The sequence below is a fragment of the Balaenoptera physalus genome (genome assembly GCF_965194825.1).
Source record: "Balaenoptera physalus genome assembly, chromosome: 19".
NCBI classification, from domain to species: domain Eukaryota; kingdom Metazoa; phylum Chordata; class Mammalia; order Artiodactyla; family Balaenopteridae; genus Balaenoptera; species Balaenoptera physalus.
In genome coordinates this window covers 5,636,331-5,656,712 of record NC_138900.1, presented here as the reverse complement: position 1 = coordinate 5,656,712, position 20,382 = coordinate 5,636,331, and the positions used below count along the sequence as shown (strand labels likewise).

The 20,382-nt window shown below is 39.9% G+C and overlaps 1 protein-coding gene across 6 annotated transcripts; it reads left to right on the top strand.

Annotated features, from left to right (window-relative positions):
- The first annotated feature begins 3,704 nt into the window (after positions 1-3,704).
- On the top strand, positions 3,705-20,382 carry ZNF614 (zinc finger protein 614). Of its 6 annotated transcripts, none has more exons than XM_082437281.1 (5): positions 3,828-3,934; positions 12,607-12,828; positions 16,235-16,361; positions 16,638-16,733; positions 17,073-20,382. In XM_082437281.1, the coding sequence occupies exons 2-5, from the start codon at positions 12,814-12,816 to the stop codon at positions 18,593-18,595; spliced, it is 1,761 nt and encodes a 586-aa protein (XP_082293407.1). In that variant the 5' UTR covers positions 3,828-3,934; positions 12,607-12,813; the 3' UTR covers positions 18,596-20,382. The 6 variants fall into 6 exon arrangements, with proteins under 6 accessions (XP_082293403.1, XP_082293404.1, XP_082293407.1 ...); XM_082437279.1 differs by lacking the exon at positions 3,828-3,934 and adding an exon at positions 4,050-4,198; XM_082437280.1 differs by lacking the exon at positions 3,828-3,934 and adding an exon at positions 4,062-4,145.

Genomic DNA, 20,382 nt, shown 5'->3' with positions numbered 1-20,382 from the left:
TTTGTTTTGAAATAGTTATAGACTTACAAGAAATTACAAAATATACAAAGTTCCCGAATACCCTTACTCAGCTTCTTCAGTGATATTATCTTACATAACCATAATACATCATCAAAACCAATAAAATGACATTGGTATAATACTGTTAAGTAAACTATAGACCTTATTTGGATTTCAATAGTTTTTGCATGCATTAATTTGTATGAGTTTTGTTTTGTTTTTTGGTATATAGAGTTCTAAGAAATTTTATCTCATATATAGATTTCTGTAAACCCCACCACAATCGGGATGCAGCATTGTGCCAACACAACATCCTCCTGCTACACTCTCCCCCAACCCTGACCCATGGTGACCACTGATCACACTCCATCACTCCAACTTTGTTATTTTAAGAATGCTATTAAAATAGAATCATACAGTGTGTATCCTTTGAGATAGGCTTTATTTCCCTCAGCAAATTGCCCTTAAGATCCATCCAATTTGTTGGGTGTATAAATAGTTTTACTTTTTGTTACTGACTAGTAATCTTTTCTATGGATGTACCATGGGTTTGTTTATCTGTTCGCTGTTGACGGATGTCTGGGTTGTTTCTGGTGTTTCACTGTTTTGAATAAAAATCTATGAACATCTGTGTACCCAATTTTATGTGAACATAAGAATTTGTTTCTTTGGGATAAATACCCAGGAGTCATATGTATTTGTTACGCTTGTGTTTAACTTTGTAAGAAACTGCCAACTTTTCCAGAGTGGCTGTACTAATTTACATTCCCACCATCAGTGTATGAATGCTCTGGCTGTTTCATGTCTTTTCTAGCACTTGGCACTGTCATATTTGATTCCAGCCATCCTATCAGGGGTGTGGTAGTATATAATGATGGCCTTACTTTACAATTCCCTAACAGCAAATGATATTCGACACTTATATACAAATTGAGAACCATATCAGGTAAACTTGTCATGTTTGCTTTCAACCATCCAACATAATTTTTAATACTCAAAAGGAGAATAGCCTATTATATTTGATGATACATTCACCCTTTCCATTCCTTTTTCTTCATTCCTGATGTCACATATGTTTCATATGTTTCCTTCTGTTATTTCTTTTTTGTCAGAGTCTCCTTTATCAATTCTTTTTGAAAAGGTCTACTGGCAACGAATTCTTACTTTTCCTAGCAGTAGGGCTCTTCTTCTCTTGTCTCTATCCAGAGTTATTTCTTTGATATAATAAGGATATTTAGTCCAGTTTACAAATGGTGAGTCCTGCTTTTGGGGAGGGGGGAGAAAAAGGACATCTGCCAGACAGTCCTGTGGCAGTATTCAATCCCCAATTCTATGTTGAGTAATTCATTCCTTTAAAAATATTTTTTGAGCATCTAGACTGTGCCAGGCACTGTTTTTGTCACTGGAGACACATCAGTGAACAAAACAGGCAAAGCCATGGCCTTCATGGAACATACAGTCTAGTGAAGGCGACTGAGTAAAATAAACACGCATCAGAATTTCAGTTCTGTTAAATGCTGTGGAGAAATATTAAGCCTAGTATACAGGCTGTAATGGAGGAGCTATTTTAGAAAGGTTTCCAAAGAAGGCTATTCTGCACAAATGTAATTTGAAACAATACCTAAGCGTACTGAGGGGAGACAGCCAGCATAATATTTGTGAGCCAAGAACACTCCAGATCTGTTTCCAAGTGTTTTCTCTGGGCTTCCTGCCTCAGGATTCTCTGAGAAGCTTGTAAAAGATGCACGTTCTTGAGTCACACCACAACCTAAGCCAGAACCTGTGGGACTGGGACCCAGGGCTCTGGGTTTATAAAATGAGCTTTCTGATCTATATTTATTTATTTATTTACTTGATCTATATTTAAATTTGAACATCTCTGCCCTAATTCCTGGATTAGGGCTCCCACCCCCACCCCACACTGTCACAGGATGGATTCTGGGCAGATATTCTACAGCAAAGAATTAGACATGAGGGCCCCAGCAACCAGGTCCTCAGATGCTAGTATCTTGTCCTTCTGTGAACCTAAATATGTTGCCATGGCAAGGTCAGAGCAGCTCATTCCTGAAATTGATCAGTCAGGATCCCAGAATGGGCTGCCCAGGCTGCCCTGAGTTCTCTGGACCACATGTGTAACTCTACTTTTAGAGCTTGACATCTCAGGTGAATGCAGCTAAAATTTAATCCCTGAAGGGAATGTAATATTATTAAGAAATTATGAAAACAATAAATTCTTAATGTATAGAAATTAGAAAACATATATAAACAATAAAGAAATTTTAAATCACCCATATTGTACCTAAGAGTCAAACACTGTTAACAATATATTCTCCAAATTTCAAATGCATGTAAGTATATTTTTACAAAAGAAAAATGGGACTAGTCTCTTTATGTTTGCTATATTATGAACATCTACATCGTTCAGTATTCTAAAACTTTTCTAAAATCGACATTTTTATAATACTAAAGTAATACATAATTATTATACAAAGATATATTAACAATGGAGAATTGCAAAAATTGGGAATGTGAAAACTTCTGATATGCTCTACCCATAAGCAAAAACCCTAAAGTAATCCAAGCTAAATATTTTATTTAACTAATTGCAATTTTCAAAAAGACAAACACTTATGGTTTGTTCCCATAAAAGGATCATAATATATGTACTATCCTGCAGATGCATTTTATCCTCTGAAGAATATTTACCTTTCCTTATTTATACTGACAGTCTTTCATTGTTATATACTGCTATGTTGAATGGATGTTCCATAATTTACCAAAGTATTCATCTATCATTGTACATTTAGGTTTTTCTTTTTTATTACAAAAGCCTCTGTGGTTAATATTAAGAAAACTTTCACCAAATAAATTGTTGGAATATAATTGCTGGGTCAAAGAGAATGAAAAATTTAAACTGGATCCAGGTTGCCTTCTAAAAATCCTCTTTAACTTAAATCCTCTACAATTAAACCTCCCACAGCTGCATAAAAACATTTTAAAGTGTGCTCTTTTTTAAATTTGTGAACTATGCCAAGTATGATAATTGCATTATCTCATAATTTTATATTCTCAAATGTCCCACTGTCACCATCTATTTTTGGAAGGAAACATGTAGTTCACTCATTTGCACCTTCACTTCATCCCCTTACCCACTAGAGGTTGCTATGTAACGATCCCACGCAGGTATTAGCATTTTTATCGAACTCTGCCTTATTGGCTAGGCCTGTACAAAGGCTGTCTTAATTCCTTCTGAACTACAAAGGCCTTACCCACTCCACACACAACCGCTCTCTCCACAAACCTAAGATATTAAGTGACCACTGCTTTATGTCAATTCCGTGGCCCCCGCCTCTCCAGTGATGTCTCGGCTTCTACCTTTTTTGTTTGTTTGTTTGTTTTATTTATTTATTTATGGCTGTGTTGGGTCTTCGTTTCTGTGCGAGGGCTTTCTCTAGTTGTGGCAAGTGGGGGCCACTCTTCATCGCGGTGCGCGGGCCTCTCACTATCGCGGCCTCTCTTGTTGCGGAGCACAGGCTCCAGACGCGCAGGCTCAGTAGTTGTGGCTCACGGGCCCATTTGCTCCGCGGCATGTGGGATCTTCCCAGACCAGGGCTCGAACCTGTGTCCCCTGCATTGGCAGGCAGACTCTCAACCACTGCGCCACCAGGGAAGCCCGGCTTCTACCTTTTTTAATCTTCCCAAGCAGCCGGGGGTCTAAGCCCTTTTCTGCCATAGGGACACCTGCCTTCTTCTAAGATGGCCGCGCCCATGGCGCTCCAGAGTAACGAATCAGCTCTAAAGTGCACGAAGGGCGCCGCCATCTTTCTTTGTTCCTCAGCCGGCTGAACGCGCCATGTTGGCCTTGGATAGGCATCGGTCTCTGAAATCTAGCGCAGTTAGCACAGCATTGTTGACCATCCCTCGCAACCGGCAGGTATTGATAAAAGCATTGAGAGGGCCAGGAATGATTTCGATGTCTTCCTACAGCCGTTACGGCCCCCGCCCGTCGGAAACGCCGAGGTGGGCGTGGCCATGTGACGTCATAGAGCAGAGCGCGCGGTCGGAATTCGGAAATCCGGCAGCGCTCCAAGGTCCTTGCCAGATGCCCTGGTCCCAGCCGGTTCAGGAGAGCATCCGAATAGCAGGTGGGTTCAGCCTTTTGTCGCTGCCAGTGGTGTCTGGAGGGGTTTGGGATCAGGTGAGTCGGGTTGTGGGCTTGGATTCACGGCCTGTTGGGTCTGTGAAACGTGAGCGCGTGTGAAGGACCTTAATTGGGATTTTATTTAGAATCATTCCCAGAGACGTCTGGACGTTAGTGATGGGGCCTTTGGCAGTCAGTGATTAAGAGTCTGAAGAAATCATCGACCGAAAGTCCGACTCTGTCAGAGTCTGGAGTCCACTTGGATCACTCTGCCTGTGGGACTCAGGGCTTGAGAGCTGTGGTGGAAAGTTTGTATCGGTGAACGCGGTGTCTCGTCCGGGTTCGCGATTTAACCTGGGACTCAGTGTTAGAGAGGCCCGGGTTAGGGAGATGTCCCTGTTGGTTTCTTGGTCATGTTTGGAGTTCAGACTGGCATTTAAAATAGGACTCAGTCATAGAGACGCCTGGTGGGGGCTCTCAGTATTTGAGGAGGTTCAGGGTCAAACCTTGAACGCCAGAAACAGACTTGAAGGCTGCATTTCCCCAGTTCATCCAAGTACGGTTCACTCCTTCTAGTCTGTCCTCACGGACCTTACTAACAACTTTGTCTCCCCACATCACCACTCTCCTCGCTGTCCTCACAAAATTCAATGTAGTTCGGAGTGATCTAGTGCTAAGTTTACTATTTTTAATGAAATTTAATGTAGTTTTCGTTCTTCTTGTCTCCAAGTTTACTATACTTCTTTTGGATATTTCCGTTTAGGGTCGTTCTTACTCAAGTAAAAGCATTTCCTTTACCCTATATTCTGTTCCGCAGTGAGAACTTTTTTTTTTTTTTTAGAACTTTTTTTTTAATGCTAGGTTTTTTTTTTTCATTTGAGATAATCTGTATAAACATAAAGACAGTTGATTGTATCACTTAATTTCTCCGATCTCAACATATTTGCATTTGAGATATTTATACTTTTTAAAAATAGTTTCAGGGACTTCCCTGGCGGCGCAGTGGTTAAGAATCCGCCTGCCAACGCAGGGAATATGGGTTCAAGCCCTGGTCCGGGAAGATCCCACATGCCGCGGAGCAACTAACCCCCTGCGCCACAACTACTGAGCCTGTGCTCTAGAGCCAGAGAGCTGCAACTACTGAGCCCGCGTGCCACAACTACTGAAGCCCGGGTGCCTAGAGCCTGTGCTCCGCAACAAGAGAACCCATTGCAATGAGGAGCCCTCGCACCACACCCCTCTCGCTGCAACTAGAAAGTCCGCGCTGCAACGAAAACCCAATACAGCCAAAAATAAATAAATAAATAAATTTTAAAAAAATAAAAATAGTTTCAATAGTATCAACGCAGGTTGGTGAACCAGTGGCATGGTGTCTGGAATCAAATGTATTCATTAATGTAAGTAGTATTGACATACAATATTTTAAAGTATTTAATTATAATTTCAGTAACCCATTTTGACTTTCTGATTACTTTCTGATTCTACCACTCCACTTAAAAATTTATGGCACCTTTTTTGTTTTGTCCCAGAGATTTCTGGCTATCTTGGTAAACTCTTTTCCTTGACCTTTTTTTGCAATTTCAGTTGGTGGGTTTTTTTGTTTTGTTTTTTTGTACTGTAGAAAAGGAAGTCTTTTATTTATTTATTTATTTATTTATTTTTGTCTGTGTTGGGTCTTCGTTGCTGAGCGTGGGCTTTCTCTAGTTGCGGCGAGTGGGGGCCACTCTTCGTTGCCGACTGCTGGCTTCTCATTGCGGTGGCTTCTCCTGTTGCAGAGCACGGGCTCTAGGCGCGTGGGCTTCAGTAGTTGTGGCACACGGGCTCAGTAGTTGTGGCTCGCGGGCTTAGTTGCTCCTCGACATGTGGTATCTTCCCAGACCAGGGCTCGAACCCGTGCCCCTGCATTGGCAGGCGGACCCTCAACCACTGCGCCACCAGGGAGGTCCCGAAAAGGAAGTCTTTTTTGTTGTAGTTTTATTTACTGTAAAATTCACCTAGTATAAGCATACATTTCAGTAATTTTAACTGAGTTTCTAGGATTGTACAACCGTCAGCACAATCCAACTTTAAAACATTTCCATCACCCCAGAAAGTTGTCTTGATCCTCTGTGCACTCAGTTTCCACCCCTACCCAGAGCCACACACAACCACTGATCATCTTCCTGCCTCTATTGATTTGCAATTTCTGGACATTTCATAGAAACAGAATAATAAAATATGTAGTCTTCTGGGGCTGTCTTTTTTTCATTTAACATAATATATTTGAGGTCTATCTATATTATAAGTATCAGTAAGTTTTCCTTTTTTCCCCCCAAGTGATTTATTGAGGCAAAATTGACAGACAATAAGCTGCGCATATTTAAATCGTACAGATTAGTAAGTTTGACATACATACTCATGAAACTATCACCACAATGAAGATAGTGAACATACCCATCACCTAAGAAGTTTCTTTGTGTCCCTTTTTAATCCATCCCTCTTACATTCCCCACACCTCCCCAAGCAACCACAAATCTATTTTTCATTACTATAGGTTAGTTTATAGTTCTTAAAAGTTTTATGTGAATGGAATCATACAGTGTACACTCATTTTTATTCTGACTTGTTTCACTCAACATTAATATTCTGAGATTCATCCTTGTGTGTATCCATAGTTTCTTTTTATTGCTTTGTATTCCATTGTAGGAACATTAGTTCATTCTATAGAGTTTATTAATTCACCTTTTTAAAAAAATTATTTATTTACTTATTTGGCTGCGCCAGGTCTTAGTTGTGGCACGCGGGATCTTTGTTGCCATATGTGGGATCTTCATTGCAGCATACGGGGTATTTAGTTGTGGCATGTGGGATCTAGTTCCCCAACCAGGGATCAAACCCAGGCCCCCTGCAATGGGAGTGCAGAATCTCAACCACTGGACCACCAGGGAAGTCTCTAATTCACCTGTTGGTGGGTAGTTGTGTTTCCAGTTTTTAGCGCTTACGAATAAAGCTTCTGTGAACACTCATGTTCAAGTCTATAGTTACATGTGTCTTCTTTCTCCTGCATAAATCACCAGTAGTTGAATGGCTAAATCATGTGGTAGGTGTATGTTTAACTTTTAAAGAAACTGCTAAACTGTTCCCCAAAGTGGTTGTACTTTATTTATATCTAGGAGAAGCAGATGGATGGCTGTTGGGTGGCTCCACATTTTGTATTGTCTTTCTTTTTTTTTTTTTAAATAAATTAATTTATTTATTTATGGCTGTGTTGGGTCTTCATTGTTACTCGTGGTCTTTCTATAGTTGCGGCGAGTGGGGGCCACTCTTCACTGCGGTGCGCGGGCTTTTCATTGTGGTGGCTTCTCTTTTTGTGGAGCACAGTCTCTAGGCGCGCGGGCTTCAGTAGTTGTGGCACGCGGGCTCAGTAGTTGTGGCACACGGGCTTAGTTGCTCCACGGCATGTGGGATCTTCCCGGACCAGGGCTCGAACCCATGTCCCCTGCATTGGCAGGCGGATTCTTAACCGCTGCGCCACCAGGGAAGTCCCAAGAGTATATATAGTTTTGTAAGAAACTGCCAAATTGGGTTTCCCTGGTGGTGCAGCAGTTGAGAATCTGCCTGCCAATGCAGGGGACATGGGTTCGAGCCCTGGTCTGGGAAGATCCCACATGCCACGGAGCAACTGGGCCCGTGAGCCACAATTACTGAGCCTGCGCATCTGGAGCCTGTGCTCCACAGCAAGAGAGGCCGCAATAGTGAGAGGCCCGCGCACTGCGATGAAGAGAGGCCCCCGCTTGCCACAACTAGAGAAAGCCCTCGCACAGAAACGAAGACCCAACACAGCAAAAATAAATAAATAAATAAAATTAAGAAGTGTTGTAAGAAAGGTTTAATTAAAAAAAAAAAAAGTTAGGCAACAGAAACATTAAAAAAAAAAAAAAAAAAAGAAGAAAGAAACTGCCAAATTGTCTTCCAGAGTAGCTGTACCATCAGCAATAAATTAGAGTTCCTGTTGCTTCATATCCTCTTCAGCATTTGGTGTAGTCATTGTTTTGAATTTTGGTTATTCTAATAAGTGGGTGATGGTATCTCTTTTTTTTTTAATTTGTTATTTCCTAATTACATATGATGTAATTTCCTAATTACACATGTTTTCATTTGCTTATTTGCTATCTGTGTATCTTCTTTGGTAAGGTGTCAGTTCAGGTCTTTTGCCCATTTTTCAACTGGGTTGTGTTTTCTTATTGTTGAGTTTTTAAGAGTTCTTTGTATATTTTGGATAACAGTCCTTTATCAGATATGTCTTTTGCAAATATTTTCTCCCAGCCTGTGGCTTGTCTTCTCAATTTCTTGAGGTAGTTTATATTTTTAGTTATTACATTTAAATTTATTATCCATTTTAATTTAATTGGAAATGGATATTCAGTTGTTCCAGTATATTTGTTGGAAAGACCATCTTTTCCCTCATTGCTTTGTCTTGCACCTTTGTTGAAAATCAGCTGACCATACTTGCATTTATTTCTCAATTCTCAATTCTGTTGCACTGACTTATGTATCTATCATTATGTCAATACAGTACCTATTTTATTACTATGGGTTTAAAATAAATTTTTTTCAATATATTTTTATTTATTTATGGCTGTGTTGGGTCTTCGTTTCTGTGAGAGGGCTTTCTCTAGTTGCGGCAAGCGGGGGCCACTCTTCATTGCGGTGCGCGGGCCTCTCACTATCGCGGCCTCTCTTGTTGCAGAGCACAGGCTCCAGACTCGCAGGCTCAGTAATTGCGGCTCATGGGCCCAGTTGCTCCGTGGCATGTGGGATCTTCCCAGACCAGGGCATGAACCCGTGTCCCCTGCATTGGCAGGCAGATTCTCAACCACTGCGCCACCAGGGAAGCCCTAAAATAAATTTTGAAATAGATTAGTATAAGCACTCACCAACTTTATAATTCTATTTTACAATTGGTCTAGCTAATCTAGATTCTTTATCTTTTAATGCAAATTTTAGTATCAGCTTCTCCATATTTATAAAATTCCTGGTGTACCTTTGATAGTGATTGCATTGAATCTGGGGAGAATTGCCATCACCATACTGAATCTTCCAATCTACAGGCTTGGAGTGTCTCTCTATTTATTTATATCTCTTTAAATTTGTCTCAGAAGTGTTTTACAGTTTTCAATATACAAGTCTTACATTAGTTTTAATTTATTCTTAAGTATTTTTTTTCTTTTTGATGCTATTGTGTGTGGAATTGCTTCCTTAATTTCCTTATTGGCTGGATCATTGCTAGTATAGAGATATGCAATTTACTTTAATATATTGTTACTGTATCCTGTAACCTTGCTAAACTTATTTACTAGTTCTAATACATTTTTTTGCATGTATTTCTTAGGATTTTCTATATACAAAATCATATTGTCTATGAATAAGAACAGTTGCACTCTGTATTTCCAGTACAGATACCTTTACGTTTTTAAAATGTATTTATTTGTTTATTACCTATTGAACTGGCTGGAACCTTTAGTATAGTAATGGATAAAACGGGTTAAGGCAGCTATCCTTGCATTGTTCTCAATTCTAGGAGAAAAACATTCAGAATTTTACCATTAAGTATGATGTTGGTTTTGGTTTTTCATAGCTGCCCTTTATTAGTTTGAATAACTTCCTTTCTGTTTCTAGTTTTTTGAAAGTTTTAATCATGAGTGGGTATTAAATGTGGTCACATACCTTTTCTGTATCCTTTGAGAAGAACATGTGGGTTTTGTCCTTTATTGTATTCATTTGGAGTAGTACATTACTTTATTTTCCCATGATAAACCAACCTGGCATTCCTGGGATAAATCCCCCTTAGTTGTTGTCTATAATCCTTTTTATATTATGCTGCATGTGTTTTGCTAATACATTGTTAACAATTTTTCACCTATATTCATGAAGGAGATTGGTCTATAGTTTTTTATTTCTGTGATGTCTTTGTCTTGCTTTGGTATCTTAGTAATCCTGGCTTTATACAGTGAAGCCAGTTGAGAGTAGGCTTTTTTTGTGTGTGACGATTTTTTTTTTTTTTAAGGCACTCCTTTATTTATTTATTTATTTTTGGCTGTGTTGGGTCTTCGTTTCTGTGCGAGGGCTTTCTCTAGTTGCGGCAAGTGGGGGCCACTCTTCATCGCAGTGCGCGGGCTTCTCACTATCGTGGCCTTTCTTGTTGCGGAGCACAGGCTCCAGACGCGCAGGCTCAGTAGTTGTGGCTCACGGGCCTAGTTGCTACGCGGCATGTGGGATTTTCCCAGACCAGGGCTCGAACCCGTGTCCCCTGCATTGGCAGGCAGATTCTCAACCACTGCGCCACCAGGGAAGCCCCTGTGTGTGATGATTTTTAATTACTAATTCAATTTCTTTACTTGTTACATAGGTATTCAAATTTTTAAAAATATCTTGTTGCAGTTTTGTTTCTTTCTAGGCATTTGTCCATTTCATCTAAGCCATATATATATACACACACATAACATTTTATACAATTTTTAAAGGTTACACTCCATTTACAGTTATTTATTACAAAATATTGACTATATTCCCCATGTCGTATACCTTGTAACCTACCTTTGCTTTGAATTTATTGACAGTTTTATACCCTAGTATATGGTCTTTCCTGGAGAATGTTCCATGTACTTTTGAAAAAATATATATTTTGTTGCTGTTGAGTGTAGTGTTAAATAAATGTCACTTAAGTTGATTGATTATATTGTTCAAGTCTGCTGTATCCTTGCTGGTTTTGTTTTTGTTTTTGTTTTATCATTATTGCCAACCAGGGAGAGCTCACCTAACTCTTAGTGTCCAGCGTTTTTTGTTTTTGTTTTTTAAAATTTATTTATTTTATTTATTTTTGGCTACGTTGGGTCTTCGTTGCTGCGCTCGGGCTTTCTCTAGTTGCGGCGAGCAGGGGCCACTCTTCATGGTGGTGTGCGGGCTTCTCATTGAGGTGGCCTCTCCCGTTGCGGAGCACGGGCTCTAGGCACGCGGGCTTCAGTAGTTGTGGCACGTGGGCTCAGTAGTTGTGGCTCGTGGGTTCTAGAGTGCAGGCTCAGTAGTTGTGGCACACGGGCTTAGTTGCTCTGTGGTATGTGGGATCCTCCCGGACCAGGGCTCGAACCCTTGTCCCCTGCATTGGCAAGCGGATTCTCAACCACTGCGCCACCAGGGAAGCCCAGTGTCCAGCGTTTTTACTGGGGCCCAGTGAACATAGACATGATTGGCTGAACTTAGTCTCCAGCCCCTCTAGAGGTCAAGCTGATACCATGTGGTCCAAGGCCCCTCACCATAAATTACATCATTAGCGTAGACTATCTTGTATGGCCCAAGCCTCCCAGGTAAGCAAAGCCATTCTTATCAGGTGGGGCATTCCAAGGGCTTATAGGTTCCCTCTCAGGAATTGAGGGCAAAGCCAAACCTCTGTTGGGTAAGATTAATCCTTTAGTATACAAAGAGAAATAAGACAATCTTAATGATTTGCTTAGTACGGTGGTCTTCAAAGTGAGGTGTGGGGACTTCCCTGGTGGCCCAGTGGTTGGGACTTTGCCGTCCAATGAGGGGGGTGCGGGTTTGATCCCTGGTTGGGGAGCTAGGATCCCACATGCCTCGTGGCCAAAAAACCAAAACATAAAAACAGAAGCAGGGACTTCCCTGGTGGTGCAGTGGTTAAGAATCTGCCTGCCAATGCAGGGGACACAGGTTCGATCCCTGGTCCAGGAAGATCCTACATGCCGCGGAGCAACTAAGCTTGTGTGCCACAACCAGTGAGCCTGTGCTCTAGAGCCCGCGAGCCACAACTACTGAGCCCGCACGCCCAGAGCCCATGCTCCACAAGAAGAGAAGCCACCGCAATGAGAAGACCACACACTGCAATGAAGAGTAGCCCCTGCTCGCAGCAACTAGAGAAAGCCCGTGCACAGCAACAAAGACCCAACGTAGCCATAAATAAATAAATAAGTAAATAAATTTATGTAGAAAAAAAAGAAGAAACAATATTGTAAAAAATTCAATAAAGACTTTAAAGAAAATGGTCCACATAAAAAAAAACTTTATAAAAAAATACTTAAAAAAAAAAAACTGCGGTGTGTGTACCTACTGAGCATATACTTTTGAAGTGGTACCTGGGCACACATACTTTTTAAAGGCACAATGTCCAGCTCCTTGGAAACTTTCATGTGACCTCTTCTGTAAACTTGATCTGCTTGTGCTTTCACCCGAGGCATCATGTTCTGCTGATTCTGCTTTCCCTCCTTCCCTTTAATAGTTATGCCATTCCCTCTTCACAAAAGAATGGCATACATTTCACACATTCAGAACCTTGTTTTATTGCCCCAGAGTATGAAAGCCTCTGGGGCACCAAATAAAGGAACAGTTGGAAATATTGGGGTCCCTCATTTAAGGATAAGTGACAGCATCTGGGCCCAGAGGGAATGTACACTCAAAGTCAATTTGCTCTTCAGCCCACAGGTCCTGGCTCCCCAGGAGAAAGAGTGATCAAGTGAAGGAATGAGGGGAGAAAGAGGAGATTCTTGGAGTTGGATATCATCATTTCTGAGGACATCTTTAACTGGACGCCAAGATTTCTGTCTCTAAGAATTACATGGCAGATGCAGAAGAAACAAAAGACAGAATCCATGTTACTCACTATTTCCTGAGTGTAGAAGAAGATGATCAAGGTCCAGGTGATTTTTGGTTTGTTAGATCTTTCTTTTGTTGTCTAATGGATTTGTGGTGACCTGAAAAAAAATCAGTTCAACTAAAAGAAGTATAAATTGGGGATAATGGGGTTCTGGGGAGAAATTAACTTAGACTCTGAATTCAAAATCAGGACAAAGTGGGATCAGGAATATATCGTTCATAGGGGTCACATCAAGTGACTAATATTGGAAGATAATGTGTGACTGTGGTGGACCCTGTGGGTTACATCAGCTGTCACTTTGCATTATCTCTGGCAGACGTCACAACCAGAGAAACACGAAAAGCTCTGTGGTATGTGTTGACTATGAGGAAAAAGCAGACCGCTCCTTGAGGGAGTCAGTGGTTTATGTCACTTAGGTGAATGGAATGATACTCCTAACAACATCGATAACTCTTAGGGGCTCCCCACTAGCCAGAGTACCACTGGCCTGGTACCACTTGAGCATCTAAAAGAAAGATGAGTGCAACTGACTGAAGAACATTACCTATATAGCTATATAAAATTCCATGAGTTTATAGTCATACTCAAAAAAGCCAGGTACAAGGTAAATAAGTACTAGGGATGTAATGTACAACATATGACTATAGCTAACACTGCTATATGATATATAGGAAAGTTGTTAAGAGTAAATCCTAAGAGTTCTCATCACAGGGAGAAAATCTTTTTCCTTTTTTTCTTTTCTTTTTGTTGTATCTACATGAGAGAAGATGGATGTTAGTTGAACCTATTGTGGTAGTCATTTTGCAATATATGTAAATCATACCATCATGCTATACATCTAAAACTTATACAGTGATATATGTCAATTATTTCTCAATAAAACTGGAACAAAAAACCATTGGAGTTTGATAGAAATCAAATATTGGACCTTTGAAATGATGAAGTAACATAATCAAACCTATGTTTTGGGGAACAGTGGTGGAGATTCACTCTCAGTTTAAGAAATAGATTCAGTGTGAAATAATTCAAGCTTCACAGATAACAGATCAATACTCCTTGACCATGAATTACACTCATATATGAACCACCTCTGCAGGGTGAGCTGCCATTGTCATTTTCATGACATCCTCCAGCCTGTTTTCAGTGTACTGGAATTCTTTACATTTTGGTGTCTACGGGCCAGCTTTCTTCTTTTTTACATGATGCAATGAACACCAAATGATATATGTGTGATAATTCAATAATTCACGTATTGATGAATATTTAGATATTCTTGTTATTACAAACCATGTGACATTAAACATTCTTGTTAATGGCTTTTTGTGAAATTGTATCTGTACTGCCTCAGAGTGGCTATAGTTTCCACAATCCCTTCCTCAGGTTTGATAATTTGCTCAAAAACTCACAGAACTCAGGAAAGCACTTTTCTTAATTTACAGATTTATTTACTTACATTTACATGATACGACTCAGGAACAGTCAAATGGAAGAGATGCATAGAGCAAGGTATGGGGGTGTGTCACCCTTCCAGTACCTCACTGTGTTCACCAACTTGGAAACTTGCCAAACCTGTAGTTTTGGGGTTTTTTTTGAAGGTTTCATTACTTAGGCATGATTGATTAAATCATTGGCCATTGGTGATTGAACTCAGTCTCCAGCCTCTCTCCCCTCTCTGCAGGTTTCATCTCATGGTTTGTTCCTCTAGCAACCAGCCCCCATGCCGAAGCTGTCTGGGTGCCCTCCCCCTACCTGTCATGTTATTAGCATACAAAAAACACTTATCGGTGTGGAGATTCTAGGTGTTTTAGGAGGTAGGGTACCAGGAACCAGGGACAAAGACCAAATGTTTATTTTTGTATCATATAATTGCTGACTACTTTGTTTCAACGTCTATCGTGTGGCTGCAATCAAAGTGTAAGCCCTAGGATGGGGTCTGATCTGAAGGCTCAAGTGAGGAAGGATGCACTTCTAAGCTCACTTACATGGTTGTTGGCAGAATTCATTTCCAGAACTCAAATGAGATCCTCAATTTCTACCTGTCTGCTCATGTAAGACCACTGATTTCCTTGTCACGTGGGCCCCCCTAACATGCCATCTTGTTTCATCAAAGTCATCAAAGGATAGATTCTGTTAGCAAGCTGGAAATCATATATAGCCTAATTTAAAAGGGGTATCTCATCACCTTTGCTCTATTCTTTTTTTTTTTTAGAAACAATTCAGCCCATGCTCAAGGGAAGGGTACCTCACAGGGGCATAAATACCTAGTATGTAATAAGGAATTTGACTGACTTTTGTCTCTGATTCCTGGGAGGCAACCTCTAAACCCTTGGAATTACCCATGTGATAAGAGTGTCTTTGTTTTTCATCTTGGACCACTGGGACCACACTTTATAGTTTATGCTATGAGGTGACTCATGTGGGCCCTAGATGATTTGTGCTCATGAGATAACTCAAGATGAGGGGTGTCCATGCCAAAAAGACCAACCATGTGATTAGAGGCTTGTGGCTTTCAGCCATATGTAACCAGTCTAGCCTCCAGGAAGGGGGAAGGACCTGTGTTCAGCCATGTGGTCAATGATTCAATAAATCATGCATATATAATGAAGCTTCAATAAAAACTCTGGACACTGAAGTTCAGGTGAGCTTCCTTGGTTGGCAGTACTCCTGAGGACTGTCACACAATGTGGCTGGGAGAAGATAATGCTGTCCAGGACTCCATGATGAGAGTCATGTGTTTCAATACCAAGTGGCCTTCATGTGTGACCTTTCTGGCACAAAAATCAGAACTTTGAAGATAATATTCCATTTTTTTCTGAATTCTATTGTTTCTGTTGTAGGTAATCTGTCTTTTGTCTCTGGATGCTTTTATAGTTTCTCTTCATATTTTGTGTATTATAGTTTTAGTCTGATGTGCCTATATATAGACTTCATGCTTGGAATTTGTTGGGATTACTGAGTCTGAAGTTCAGAGTGTTTAATCAGTCTTGAAATTTTCACCTTTAGATCTTTGGATACTGCTTCTCCATTACTACATTTTCTCTTTGTTTTTGTTTTCAAATCTTCCTAATCAACTTTAATTGTCTTTTTTTTTTGTTGCTGTGGACGTATCTTGTATAGTTTCTGGGGTTTTTTACATTTATTAAAAACACTGTTGTAAATTCTGGATGTAGAGGCTGTTCATGGTTGATTCTCATATTGGCTGTGAAGTTTCATGGTAATGTAGGAATACTTTATTTGTCCTGATGTCATTTGCATATTTTTAGTATGCAAATGGAAATAGGTGCTAAAATATATAGATAGAAAGATAGGATTTTGCTTCTACTGAAATGTATTTGAGAAAAGTATATAGATGCAGGCTATACAGTGAAAATTAGAACAACTTCTCTCATGCTTCTTCCATATTGATAAAAAGAATTCTCATCATATTAAACTGGACTCTGTTATTTCAGGAATTGCTGACACTGGAGGATGTGGCTGTGGAGTTCAACTGGGAGGAGTGGCAGCTCCTGGATCCTGCTCAGAAAGACCTATACCGGGATGTGATGTTGGAGAACTTTAACAATTTGGTGTCACTGGGTAAGGACAGCTCCCTGTGTCACTTAGAGGTGCCCAGTCGCTGGCCTTTTCTCCATCACCTGATGAAAGCTTTGCAGTTACTTTGGTCTTCCAAAGAGTTAGATTTTCAGTCCCCTCTCTGGCCCCAAACAAAAGGGTATAATCTCCTGTATGCTGAAGGAGAACTTTTACTTTTTGCATACAAGAAATTTTGTCTCTAAAATGCAGTATTTTCCCATCTTGACATACTGTACCCCAGTCCCTGTATCTAAATCTTCTATCATTTCTCACGAACAGGGTATCAAGCTACCAAATCAGATACACTCTCCAAGTTGGAACATGGAAAAGAACCATGCGTAACAGAAAACGAAATCCAGAATAGAACCCGTCCAGGTGAGTGAGGGAGAACCAGCAAGGGGAGTGGTCAGGGAGGTCATATTCTAGTTGTTCAGAGAAGGAGTCCCAGCTGTGAGGGTGACTGAGGCCCCCACAACAGCTGCTCCACATAGTCATCTCCCCAGATGAGCACTCTTTCTTTGTGGGTATTTAGCTTTAAATATATTCCTTGTCTCTTCTTGGATCTGATATTTATTTCCTCTTACATCTTTATAATTTTGTACTGGGATCATATGGTAGACAATAAAGATCCAGTCCCCCCACTATATCATCTTTTAAGCACTTTCATTCCATACCACTCTTGTGAAATAATTTATCATTTCCTTTTTTTCCTAGGAATTGGGAAAGTTGACAGTCATCTGCCAGAGCACTCTCAAGACCAAAGATTTCCAAAGAGCCTGCAACAATGCAGTGAACAGAATGCATTTAGAAAGAGTATTCATCTGAGCAAAACACGTTTAGCCCTAATACAAAATCATACGTTTGACTTATGTAGAAAAGCTTGGAAATCAAGCTTAAGTTTAGTTAACCAGAAGAGAAGATATGAAATAAAGAACCCTGTGGAGTTTAATGGAGATAAGAAATTCTTTCTACATGGTGATCGTGAACAGTTGTATTCTGGAATTGAATTTCCTGAAAGTATAAAACACATCATTGCTAAGTTCCAAGTCCTTAAGCATCAGAGAACTCACAAAATAGAGAAATCCCAGGCCTGCATTGAAAGTGAGAAAACATGCATCAGGAAATCTCAGCTTATTTCTCATGAGAGCATTCATATAGGAGACAAACTCCATCGGTGTGATCTGTGTGAGAAATCCTTCTCCAGAAATGTCACGTTCACTAAACATCAGAAAACTCAAACACAAGACAAACCCCATTTAACCAGTGAATGCAGAAAAGTCTCTACTGTGAAGAGCAGTCCCACTGTACATCAGCAAACCCAAACAGGAGAGAAATCCTATATATGCAGTGAGTGTGGAAAAGGCTTCACAGTGAGGCGCTATCTGATTGCACATCAGCGAACTCACAGTGGAGAGAAACCTTATGTGTGCAGTGAATGTGGGAAAGGCTTCACTGTGAAGAGCAATCTCATTGTGCATCAGCGCACTCACACAGGGGAGAAACCCTATGTATGCAGCGAGTGTGCGAAAGGCTTCACTATGAAGCGCTATCTTGTTGTACACCAGCGAACTCATACTGGAGAGAAACCATATTTGTGCAGTGAATGTGGGAAAGGCTTCACCGTGAAGAGTAATCTCATCGTACATCAGCGATCTCATACAGGGGAGAAATCTTACATATGCAGTGAATGTGGGAAAGGCTTCACTGTGAAACGCACTCTCATCATACATCAGCGAACTCACACGGGAGAGAAATCTTACCTATGTAACGAATGCGGAAAAGGCTTCACCACAAAGCGCACTCTTGTTATACATCAGCGAACTCACACGGGAGAGAAACCCTATGAATGCAATGAGTGTGGAAAAGCCTTCAGCCAGAAGATATGCCTCATACAACATGAGAGGTGTCATACAGGCAAGACGCCCTTTGTATGTACTGAGTGTGGAAAATCCTATTCCCACAAGTATGGTCTCATTACCCATCAGAGAATTCACACAGGAGAGAAACCCTATGAGTGCAATGAATGTGGAAAAGCCTTCACCACGAAGTCAGTACTCAATGTACATCAAAGAACTCACACAGGAGAAAGACCATATGGATGCAGTGATTGTGAGAAAGCCTTCTCCCACTTGTCAAACCTCGTTAAACATAAGAAAATGCACATAAGAGAAATGAGTAGATTCGGTCAAGTTGGAAATTCCTTTAACAGAGAGGCACAGCTCATCACTTACGATTGAACAAGAGCCCCGTTAATGCAGTGACTGGGGAAATGCCTTCTGTGGCAGCTAAGACTTTGTTTAAACACCAGTGTTTCTAGCAGAGCAGAACGTAATCATGGTACTGCCTGTTATCAGATGTGTGCCCTGAGGAGATGAAAGGATTTGCGCAGGAGATAAACCTGGTGAATATATTGAATGTGGTAGTGCCTTTGGTGATCCTTACCTCACATTTTCTGTCAATGAAAACATGTTGGAAAAACTCTGATACATTCATTGTGGAGATGCCTTGGGCAAAACTTTCTGACTTCATTATATGTCTGAAAAGTATATACTCTATATTCTCCGACAAATTCTGTGAATGCAGAGACTAGGAAAGTCTTCAGTGGGAAGATAGACTTTATTATCAGGGATCTTCATTGATCATCAGTGAGCTCATTGTTCATAGAAATATGATTTTTTTTTAAAAAAGGAAATGTGATGACCACGGGAATGTCTTTCCCCCAGAAAGAAGACCTCAGTGAGTGTCAGAGTTCACACTGGAGAAAAACTTTTAAGAGGATAGTGTATATGGCAGGATTTCAGTGATACATTCTGCCTCATCATTTGTCAGGAAATCATATAGAAATTAAAACCTTTATGAACATGCTAAAGGTAGAGCATCTTTAGTTAAATATCAGAGGACTTAAAAAGGAATGAAGTCCTGTGAAAATGATAAATGTTTGAGTGCTTTTTGTTACAACTCTAACCTCATCATATATCAGATAATGCACCTGAATCTCCTTTCTGGTTGCCTTGTCAGTAATTCCATAGTTTTAAAAAGAAGTCTGCTTTTCTCATCACTAATTTTTATTGTTATATACGATGCAAGAGTGTTCTATGCTTACCCTCATATGTGATTAGCTCTTACTTTTCTTCGGCTATAAACATAATTGTAAATTTAGCATACTGAACTTTAAAAGGAAACTGAATATGAACACGTACTTGCACTTGCTTAACTAAGTTTATAAATATGACCAAATATTTTACAAAACCACCTTCAAAGTTATTTTTATAAAATTTATAATTTGAAATCATTTTAACTTATAAGAAAATGCAAAAGTAGTCCAGAGAATTCCCTAGTATCTTTTCTGCACCTTCTTCCAGTAAAAACATTTTATGTAACCATATTTTATTATCGAACCCAGGAAAATGACATTGGTAGTATACTGTTAACTCCTAACCTTTGGAGTTTAGATTTCACTAGATTTTACATGAATTTTTTAATCATTTTTTTGGTAATTCTAAGGTGTTTTATTACATATATAGATTTCATTGTAACCGTCATCCCCAGGACGTACAACTGTTTAATCAACACAGACACCCTCATGCTACCTTTTTATGCTCACATCCTCTATCCAAACCTACCTCTGGCAACCACTTGTCTGTTTTCCATCAATATAATTTTGTCATTTACGAATGTTATCAAAATAATTTTTATAACTGGATTTTATATAAATAAGTTGTATTTATTTATACAAATTTACAATTTCTTATTAATGAGGGACATGTAAGCTTTTTGGTTTTTTTTGTCCCTCAGCAAATTGCTCTTAAGATTTATTTGAGTTGTATTGTTTTATTTTTATTAGTGAGTAGTATACATACTGGATGTATTAGTTTATTTATCCATTCACTCTTCAAAGAAGTTTGTATTGTTTCCTGGTTTCAACTGTTATAGGGAAAGATGCTGTAAATCGGCATCCAGGGTTTTGTGTGAACATAAATTTTCATTCCTCTATAATAAATATTCAGGTGTGTGCTTATTAGGA

Bases quoted from the DNA above. Each gene is read 5' to 3' on its own strand.
- ZNF614 (XM_082437277.1), top strand. From the start codon at position 3,854: ATGTTGGCCTTGGATAGGCATCGGTCTCTGAAATCTAGCGCAGTTAGC. The intron at 16,362-16,637 runs GTAAGGACAGCT...TCTCACGAACAG, and splicing joins TAACAATTTGGTGTCACTGG to GGTATCAAGCTACCAAATCA. The intron at 16,734-17,072 runs GTGAGTGAGGGA...TTTTTTTCCTAG, and splicing joins CCAGAATAGAACCCGTCCAG to GAATTGGGAAAGTTGACAGT.